Source organism: Uranotaenia lowii, unplaced genomic scaffold (genome assembly GCF_029784155.1).
Source record: "Uranotaenia lowii strain MFRU-FL unplaced genomic scaffold, ASM2978415v1 HiC_scaffold_773, whole genome shotgun sequence".
Classification (NCBI taxonomy): Eukaryota; Metazoa; Arthropoda; class Insecta; order Diptera; family Culicidae; genus Uranotaenia; species Uranotaenia lowii.
In genome coordinates this window covers 1,372-12,424 of record NW_026598726.1, presented here as the reverse complement: position 1 = coordinate 12,424, position 11,053 = coordinate 1,372, and the positions used below count along the sequence as shown (strand labels likewise).

Here is an 11,053-nt window from a genome sequence, read left to right as displayed (position 1 = left end):
TTAGTAGGGTAGAGCAGACGAAATAAAAAGCAACAATTTCAAGCTATCAAGCGATTTTTTTTTGGTTGTTTCTATCTTGTTGATACTATGGATTTTGTTTATCTATTTTCCTAGAACTAATTTGATTGTTTTTTTTTTAATAAAATGTGCATAGACCCAGTACTAACCTATAAATTTCTAGCGAATTTAGACATGATTTCAAATGACCAAATATTAAGATGAATAGTTATGATATTCTAAACACGATATTTCTATTTTATTACCACCTACATTTGATTAAAAAATTGAATAATCATAAAAAGATCCAACCTTAAAACTATTTTTGTAAATTACAAAAATTTTAATTGAATTTTATGGCATATCAAAAAATTATAATTTCAAGAAGTAGTTTTGTTTTAAGAAAGAAATTTGGGTAGAACAAATCGAAATAGGCGTTGAAAAGTGTGATTTTTTTTTTTTGCCAGGAATTTACCACTAGGTGGCATTCTTCCCTAGTTGAAAAGTGTGAACTAGGGCATTTGTTTTATAAACAGCATCCAACTACCTACTTTTGTGATTCTTTGCCACACCGCCTATTTCGATTTCTTCTACCCAAAGCGCTTTGATCTTTTCACCTATGTATCAATTTTTTTCCAAAAAAAAACTGTACTAAGTTAGAATTAAAATCTGTCGATATGCTATAAAATTAAATTAGAATAGATCCCTGCGACGATCATTTAGAGAAAAAATGAAAATTACGTTAAATTGCAATTGATTTAGATTTTTAAATAAAATTTCATAAATATTTTAAAAAGGATTAAATTGCCATCATTGAAAATTCTCAAACTTGAACGATTTTTTCCATGTGATTAACGTTAATGGTAATCTAATAAAAATTACCCCTGACCCTGCGAGCTTTAACAAGGTTGTTGTTTTGATGAATGGAATCATTTCAAAAATCGGATAAGTTGTATGGTTATTTCAATTTCGGTTCATGAGCAGTCAACATGAAAGTTGCAGTACTGATACTGCTGTTTGCCATAGTTTGTGTCCAAAATGTAAGTCATTAATGACCGAGATGGGATAAAAAGGACTGTGGCGATTTGTGATCAATTTTTTTTAATTGCAAATTGCAGGGCACATTTGGACAGCAGAAATCTACGACAAAGCCAACCACTAAAATAAGAACCAGCAGCAACAAAGGGGCGGTTTCCGGGAAACTTTCTCAAACCACCAAATCGGTAAGTTGATCCATCGTTATGAATTTTTGTTCGAGAAAAAAACCCTTCATTTTTGAGGTTCTCCTCAAAAAAAAGGGAAATACATCTTCGAAAATGGCTTGAAATAAAGGTATAATTTCTGTATAAATTCCTCATTTAAATTAAAAAAAACATATTCTATTTTATATAGAAAATTGAATTCAACAAAAAAGTCAATGAAAATTTTGGCAATAACATAAAAATTAGTCAAAGAAAGTAGAGACAAATATTTAAAAATACGGTGTCAATGTACTACATTCAGTGTCAAGAAACAATAATTTCAATCAGTTTGTTTCTAGGCATGATAATAAGTGAAAATTGTGAAACTAGTGTTGCGAGGATTTCAGAGTTTTTTTAAACTGAAATTTATTTTTCCAAACGAACACAATTTTTGTTCTGTAAATTTCCAATGGAAGGTCATAATATGAGTGAACTTGGAAAAACATACAATACCCTTCCAAGCGGCCTTCCGGAGTTTTATCGGAAAATTCAAAATGGCGGCCAAAAACTTTCTTGTGGACATGATTTTGCGAAAGCTTCGTTTTGGTTGAAAACTCATCTATGATTTTTTGCAGAATTTTCTCGTAACGTTTACATGAGTAAATTTGAACTTTTAGGTTGGTATGGGAAAATTTAATATCTGGTACTGAAAAATCAACATAATTTTTATTCTTCTGGGGAGCCAAGCCAGCATACGGTTTTTGGTCCAATTAATAAATTCTCCAAAGGAAGGAAGGAATTTTTTTCTGAACAACTTTGTCGAAAACCTTAACTTTGTATCTCATTATTCAAAAATGTTATAAGCTGTTTAACATGGGTATGTCTTTTGGCCTAGATAAACCATAAATTCATTTGACATCACTGCTTGTGCCTCGCAAAGCATTGAAAGTACACCCAAAATAATTTAGAAATTATTTTATTGCCTCTTGAATTTCACGTAAAATCTAAGTTGATGCTTGAAATCGGTTTTAAGTTTTTTTTCCCTCAAATTCTCATAAGAAAAGGTCAGTCAGCTGACTTGGTTTGTTTTGTGGAAAAATGTTTGGGAAAGTTTGTTTTTTTTTCTCGCTAGGACCACACCGAAAACCGCGACTACTGTCAGTTTCCTCAGGATTATTTGGAAGGTGAGTTATCACAATATTCGGGATTCGTAGCTGAATAAATTTTCTGTTGATTTGGACAGTGAAGTTGAAATTCCAAACCAAACAAATTGTTTTTTAGGCTACGAAACATCCTTTTGCTCAAGGTCAGATTTCCGGACATTCTGATGGAACCGAGTGCCTGCCAGGGATTATAAAACGACAAATTCTTGATTGATTCAAACAAGGTAATTAAAGTGATGGTATTGGGCGAAAAAGTTTTGAATAAACTTTATCTAAAAAGAAATTTCTTGTTTTTTTCAAAGACTTTTTGTTTTGGGAGATCAAAGTAATCGGCGGGAACAACTGACATTAAATTTTCAAGCTCCTAAACTTTTTCGATTATTTTCTATATTGTTTCAAAAGTTTTCAAGAGTATTTAAAAACAATCAAATATATCAGCGCTTCGAGTTTATGGACGTATCAAAAAGAGGAAGGAAAATGAAATATTGAAAAATCAAGTGATATGTATCAAGTGCATGATCAATAATGGAGAAATAGGGTCCGGATTCTTTCAACTCTAAGAAAAATTTGGTCTGATCGCTGATTCCAGTAGAGGATCTTTGATTCCACAGTGGAAAATATCCAAGCTAAGTATTCTCTTTTATTAAATGTATCAATTTGAACTGTAAATTAAAAGAAACTGTCCATTTGTATCTTTAATCGAATAGTTATATGGTGTTCGATACAATGATGAGTAAGCTTTAAATTTTTAATAAACCATAATAGAGATAAACTCAACATATTTGGACATATCGAAGTTTGAACTTAATCAATATTCTGCCGGATTTCAATAGTTTTCAACCTCATAACAAAAAAGTTCACAGTTTCAACATCCTTATAAAATTGCTTATTAAAAAAGGTTCACTTTTCAGCGCATTTTTTCTCGGTATATCGTTGCAATTTGGAGTGCAAATTTATTTAGAAACAAAAAAGCTATCATAGACCAATCCTCATTAAATCCTCATTTTGATTGAGTCTGAAAATTCATAAAATACAGTTCACAGTTCTTAAACGGTCATGTTATATTGATAAAAATTGTGAAAATTTAACTATTTTGATATAAAATTACTAGTTATCGTTGATAGAGAATGATACTTTGAAATTGCAAAATATTCCAAGCGAGTGGGTTTACCTTTTACTTACTTCATTATGAAGTCTTCATATGATGATTTACTTACTTCATATTATGTGAAGAAAATCGAGGCAACAAATTTTACATTTTTTCGTGGTGCAGATAACTTAAGAACTGAATAAAGACGTAAAAATGGTTCAGTCGTACCTTCAAGGACGTTCTCAAGCAGTTTTTTCTAACGGTTGTCTTTCTGAATTTAATTCGATTGGCTCTGGAGTTCCTCAAGGATCAATTCTTGGGCCCTTGTTTTTCTCTCTTTTCATTAATGACCTTCAAACAGTCCTTAAACACTGCTCAATTCACCTTTTTGCAGATGATGTTCAAATATATCTTTGCCAGAAAAATGATATAGATCTCAATGAATTTCTTAACAAAATAAATGAAGATCTTGCAAAAATTAATGAATGGTCTGGTTCTAACCTCCTACCCATAAATGCATCCAAAACAAAGGCTCTGTTCTTTGGAAGACAGTTACCCTTCTCAAATTTACCACAATTAGTTCTCAACAATACGGTAATTCAGTTCGTCGACTATGCTGAAAACCTCGGTAGAATTTTTGATCGGGATCTCTCCTGGAACCGACAAATAAATGCTCAATGCAGCAAAATTTATGGTTCGATAAAGAGGCTAAATTTAACAACAAATCATCTGGACGTTAATACTAAACTTAAATTGTTCAAGACTTACGTTTTTCCTTTATTTATTTATGGTGATTTTCTGTATTCTAATGCTTCTGAACTATCTGTAAACAGATTACGCATAGCCCTCAATTCCTGTGTACGATATGTTTTCAAATTATCGCGATCCTCTCGAGTGTCACATCTACAAAAACTTCTCATCGGTAGTTCATTTGAAAATTTTTATAAGTATCGCTCTTGTGTAGTAATGCATAGAATCTTAAAAACCGGTACACCAAATTATTTAAAAACTAGTTATTAAAAGAAGAAATTGAAATGAAATATTTATGCCAGATTGTAACGAATTAAAAGATTGTCATCTTACGTTGCAAGAATAAACATTATAAATAAATAAATAAATAAAGACTAATTTGCAATAAGTTTTTTGAAGCAGCTCTTTCAAAGTTACTTCGTAAAATTGGTAAAAATTCATTTAATCAACTAGTGCACTTTTTTCGTAAAACTGTAAAAGATTTCAAAGATTCGGAAATTAAAGGTTTTAATTCAATGATCAACTTTCTCCAAGATCGCGAGAAATTTTGATTTCTGAGAGAAAAATTATAGAAGTTTTCTTATTGTTTATTTTTTGCAATTTTGCAAAATACGGCAATTTCGAATAAATTTTTAAGAAATTTTGACCCAACTACATAAACCTTCGATATTTCTTAAATCATAAGTCCAATCGTTTTGCAGTCTTCGACAAACTTCTTAATTGATCAAAATTCGTAAGATACTCGAAGACTTTCTGCAGCGGTGTCAGAAATAGTTGCAATGTTATCTATATAACTTTCTGAAAATTCTAGAATTTATTATTTTCAAAGCTGTAGTTAAAGCAGAAGAAATTTTAATAACTTTGAGTTTGACTGTTCAATTTTTTAAATTAATTCAAAGGCTGAATATATTTACTCGAAGTGGTAGAAAAAATCGAAAATGTATTTAAAAGTGTTGATTTTACAAAACATTACTTTGTGCTCTTTAAGCAATAAAGCTCTTAAGATTTTTTCAATGTGAGGAAAAGAAGAGAAAAGAATCAAAGAGTTTTCAAAAAGGCAGTAATTCGTAGAAAAACAATTTGGAAAAATTTGTGTCTAAATATTAAAATATATTTCATTTTTATTTTAAATAACATTCCGTCTTCAAATATTTAAGCCCCGTTTGCAAACACTTTGCTTCAACAGGGATCACGGTTAGGGAAAAGAGCTAGTTTATCAAGGGAGAAATTTGAATGGTATTGATTTGCCTTCAATATTTTACTCGATACATTTTTATTGGACATTTATGAAATGCCTCATAGGTATTGGAGTTTCCTTAGGAAATGTCTAGGAGCACAGGACTGGAGGTGTAGGAAAACCATCGCACCAAAATGGATCCTGATCTCTACCTTTCACAAACTAACACAACTTCTTTCTTGGATACTTAAATATAGATTCGCAGACGTATAGACGGTTTCCATAGTTGGTGATACTAGCTTGTCTTTAGTTCTGACTATTTAAAAAAAAACGATTTTTGGAGTGTGCAAGAGCGAGAGATTGCTAGTAGAACTTAAAGAGTATCTTACTAACAATCCTTCCCTTTTCCCCATAGACTACTAGGACGTGGCTGGCGCCGTTATTAATCATATAAAAAAGGGAGAGCATCAGTTTTGTACAATGAGGATGCCTGCTAATCCCAAGCACGTTTCTTTTGGACTTTGTGCAAAATTTATGACCTCGATTAATCACGGAGTAGCAACCATTGGCGACGTCGAACTTGTTCTGCTTAGCCACGCCAGCTATCATGGAATTCGAATTGTATAGTTTGAAACCAAATGAAAAAATACGAAGTTCTTCTAGAATCTATTTTAATAAAAAAAACCTGTAAATGAAGCATTTCCAGTTCAATGATTTAAGGTGGATATGAGTAGTCAATGAAGCTAAGCTAAGCTAAGCTAAGCTAAGAAATTTCTTGTTTTTTTTTTTCAAATCAAAATAAAAAGGAAAACCGAAGAAACGAGCAAATCAACTTAAATTACATTTCAATACTAAACTTATTTCACGAATCTTTCGTTATGACATCAAGTCATACTCACTAAAAATCACGTAAATTTTAGTTGATGTTCATTATGCATAGATTCTTATAGGGGCGAGTTTACATATTTATTCCGTAGCATCTACGTGAAAATGAAGTGGATAAAATTATGTAGTTTTTCACGTAGACGCTACGTGCAGATTATTTTGCGTGTAGTCATGCAATACCTCGCTAGACACCCAGCAGTGATGTCAAATGAATTTATTGTATATCAATTCCAAAAGACATACCTTTTTAAAAAGCTAATAACTTATTTGCCTAATATGATACAGAATTAAGGTCTTCGAAAAAGTTGTTCAGCGAAAAATTTGCTTTGGAGAATTTATAAATTGGCACAAAAACTATAGGCAGGCTCGGCTCCACAGAAGAAACAAAAATGATTTTGATTTTTCAGTACAAAATATTCAATTTTCCCGTACAAATCAAAAAGGTCAAATTTTCTCATGTAAAAGTTACTTAAAAATTCTGCAAAAAATCATGGATGAGTTTTGAACTAAAACGAAGCTTTTAAGATCCCAGCGTATGAGAAATTCAAAAATGACCCCAAATCGACTCAGTTTAATGAAACAGCCCACGACGAAAAATGTTTAAATTTTTAAACAAATTTTGTTCTAAATTATAGAACACTGATTACTTGTTGATTCCATAACTTTTAGGTAACAACTTCCTCTGCAAAAAAGGCTGTCACAACCAAAAAGGGAAGAAAAAATGTATTAACTTTTATATTTTAAACACCAATAAAAATGCAGCAAATCGGGTGTCAAAATAGAACTTGTAAAGCCAAAAATGAAAATATTTTTTAAGAGTCAGGACATAGAACAGAGATCAACTTTTGCCTTTTCCCCCTGGTGTCATGAATTTAATTCGAACTTATTCCGTCAATTTTAGGCAACAGTCTCCTCGGCAAAAAAGAGTATCACCACCCAAAAAGTAAGAAACAATCTTGAATCAATTAAGTAAAATATTTTAAAACCCTTTTTTTTCTAATTTAGAGTCAAGCCATGAAGCAGTCTACGACGAAAAAGGTTGAAAAAAAAATATTTACAATTTTTTAAGCACTGATTTATACAATTTCGTTTTATTCAGGTATCAGTTACCACTTTGAAAAAAGGTGTTACAACCCGAAAGGTAAGCAATACGATAAAAATTCATATTCAGTATGTTTTATTGGAAAAGAAATGACTGTGTGGCAGCGGCCTAAAGAATACTGCCACTAGGATACTAGACCATGTCGGACAAGGCGACTTATCTAGTACTTCCTAGATACGTTTATGTCATATTTATGTCTAATGGAAATTAATGAGGTTGTATCAGGGGGGGGGGGGATAGAAAATAGGTCCAGGTCAATTTTAGTATGTAGAATTCAGAATTGTTTTCAGTTCAAAATATTGGAAGCAAACGTTTTGAATCTGAATCCGTTTCAAATTCTCGCTTGTATTTTTTAACTTTTTGATTTATTTTCTCTCGGGGAGGATATGCCAATAGTGCATATTGCCATACACGCATTTGCACAAGTTGGATTCTTCCAAATTTTCTTGTTATGCCAATTTGGAAAATGATAAGGATATTCGTTTCCATCTGGTTCTGGAGTCCACTGCTCCAGTTTCGTGCAATCACCTGTGCTTTCGTACAAAGTAAAATAGTTGTAAACCTTTTTTTTTTCTCTATTTTAGAGTCAAGCCATGAAGCAGTCTACGACGAAAAAGGTTCAAAGTTGTAAAATTTTCACAAATTTAAAACGCCTGATTCAAACAATTTTCGCTTATTTTAGGTAGCAGTTACCACTTTGAGGAAAGGTGTTACAACCCGAAAGGTAAGAAATGTGGTAAAAATTCACATTCAGCACGTTTTGTTGAAAAAGGGATGGCTGTGAGGCAGCGGCCCAAATAATGCTGTCACTGGGTTACTGGTCCATGTCGTACAAGGCGACTTATCAAAGATCATACGTTTATGTCATATTTATGTCTATTGGAATCAATGAAGTCACTACTTACAGATACATCTGGGCGGGAGAGAAAATCGGTCAAAATCAATTATATTTAGCATGTAGAATTCAGAATTGTTTTCAGTTCAAAATATTGGAAGCAATTTTTTTGAATCTATATCGGTTTCGAATTCTCGCTTGTATTTTTTTATTTTTTTTATTTATTTTCTCTCGGCCTTCATGCCAATAGTGCATATTACCAAACATGCATTTGCACAAGTTGTATTCTTCCATACTTTATTGTTTTACCAATTTGGAAAATGAATTTAACAAATCTCTAGGCTGTCCTGGTAACTCTGTTTCAATAAAATGTCTACACATGTGATCCTTAAATGTGAATCACTTTTATGTACGCATCGCTTGCTGCCCAAAGGTATTTTCTTTGAAAATTTGTAAATATTAACCGACTTGAAAACCTACAAAATTGGTTCCACATAAATTACATCAGTTATATCTGTGATATCAAGTAAAATTCACTGCAATCAATAATAAAATAGGAAAATATAAATAATACAATCTTAAAAAGACCAACAAACATCATAGCATAATCAAATAGAAGCCTTCAACACAATTAAAATGCATTTGGAATTCATCAAATGAACCTAAAAACCTTTTTTTCCTCTTTCAGAGTCAAGCCATGAAGCAGTCTACGACGAAAAAGGTTCAAAGTTATAAAATATTCACAATTTCAAAATAAACTGATTCATACAATTTTCGCTTATTTCAGGTACCAGTTACCACTTTGAAAAAAGGAGTTACAACCCGAAAGGTAAGAAATACGGTAAAAATTCATATTCAGCATGTTTTGTTGAAAAAAAAAAATGATAATTATAATATAAATGATAATATTTGATTTCATTACAAAGAAAATTTTCAAAAGTAGTTACAATTAACTAAAACACAGTTTTTTTTTCAGAGTCAAGCCATGAAACAGAGCACAACAACAAAGGTTGGTACAAGAAATAATCGTTTTTTTTTTCAAGGATTTGTCAAAAATTCTCTAAAGAAAATTCTTTAAAATTTTACTTAAACTTTTAAAGCGTACCTAGAAATTCTATTTTCTATAATCAAAATATTCTTTGGAGACTATTTTGACAATCGACCATTTGTCCAATCTTATGACGAATCTGAGTTATGGAATAAGAAAAATATTTTCAGAAAACTCCTACAACAACCACAAGAAAAGTCACAACACCAAAGGTAGAACTGTCACTCAACTGATTTTATGCAATATACCAATTTCTTATTATTTTCCTTCATTACAGACAGGAAAACTGAGCACTACAACTGAGTTTAAATTTGATGTAAGTTGAACCTGTATGGTGCTTTTTTGAACTTTGTATACAATTTCCAACGTTTTGGAAGTTTGAGGTTCATCGTTTGAAAATCATCCAATTATTCACAAAAAAAACTTTTTTTTTTAACTTTTTTACTTTTACAGCGTTCCTGGTTGCGATCATTGAAACAACCAACAGTAAGTTTAATTTTTCAATTTAAAAGTATCGTTTATTTTTTGTACTCAGTAACACTCTCTGACCAGGTGAATTTAGGGGAGAAAAATCCAAAAATACTCCATCGCTTAGTTTAATTACTTGTACCTTCTCATTTCAAATAATGTGTGCTAAAATTATTGCAGTTCCACCTTATACTTCCAAACGAAGAGCCGGAAAACAGAACAACGTCTTCCGTTGCCCCAGCCGAAACGTCACCGGTGATCACAACAGAAACTACGACAGAGACGGAAACCCCAACCTTGGAGACAACACTGGCCGATTCGATGGAAGCGGAATCAAGGGAAGATGAACAATCGACGGAGCAGACAATGGCGAGCACTCAGGAATCGTCTGTAGCAGCAGAAACCGAAGAGGCGTTTACGGAAGCTGTCACAGAAACTTCGTCGTCATCGCAACCAATGAATGATGGTCAACTAGTGACAACCACACGGAGGAAGCTACTCAAACGCAAGAAGACTACCCCTATGCCGATTTCGACGACAAAAACGGGTAGGAAACTGTTGAAACGGAAGATTACAACCACTACGGAACCGATGATGTATTGAAAACTGTCTGAGAATCAAAGAGCAAACTGACTGGAAACGGACTTTCAAAAATTCTTAAAACTATGATCAATTGAGAAATATAAAAATATTAAAAAGGATACTTGTAGTTGAAATTATGCACAAATGCTTTACTTTTAAAAGCCTTTATAAAACCTAATGGTTAAGTGATAAGAATTTGTCTCACAAGTATATTCAAATTATATCGTAGACGGGTGGTCGGAATGAAATGATATTTGATATCCGATAGTTTTTAGATCCAGTGATGGTTTGTATAATAGTTTTGAGATCCTCCAATTCTAGTGAAAAGGAGCTCCCATACAAATTCAACGCATAATACGAAACAACTCGAACAGCTTTGAGCTGATTTGATTGAAAATCGTCACTTAATCAGGATTTAGGAAGGGATTCTCACAAACAAAAAAAGCTTCTTGAGTATCTCGGCAAATTCTCAAGCAAACGGAACCAAATTTGACAGGCGAGTGTATATGGGTAGGTGGATATTTTAACGGTGGTTTGAGACTCCTTCCTCCGTCCAGAGTGGAAATAGACAGAGGGGAAGGGGGCTCCCATACAATATTTTGCTTAATCCAAGAACAAATCAAGCAAATGGAACAAAATTTAACATGTGTGGTTATTTTGGGTACGAGAAATGTTTCTATGATTATTTAAGATCCCGCTTCCATTGGGGAGACATACATAGGGTCTCCCATACAATTTAGTGCATTATTCGATAACTAATCATGCAAATAAAACC

At 32.4% G+C, this 11,053-nt stretch overlaps 1 protein-coding gene across 1 annotated transcript; it reads left to right on the top strand.

Moving 5' to 3' along the window:
• The first annotated feature begins 986 nt into the window (after positions 1 to 986).
• On the top strand, positions 987 to 10,329 carry LOC129760802 (uncharacterized). The gene is made up of 11 exons (XM_055758467.1): positions 987 to 1,037; positions 1,116 to 1,220; positions 7,249 to 7,281; positions 7,343 to 7,384; positions 7,930 to 7,962; positions 8,968 to 9,009; positions 9,157 to 9,189; positions 9,399 to 9,440; positions 9,506 to 9,544; positions 9,682 to 9,714; positions 9,877 to 10,329. The coding sequence occupies exons 1-11, from the start codon at positions 987 to 989 to the stop codon at positions 10,297 to 10,299; spliced, it is 876 nt and encodes a 291-aa protein (XP_055614442.1). The 3' UTR covers positions 10,300 to 10,329.
• The last annotated feature ends 724 nt before the right edge of the window (positions 10,330 to 11,053 follow it).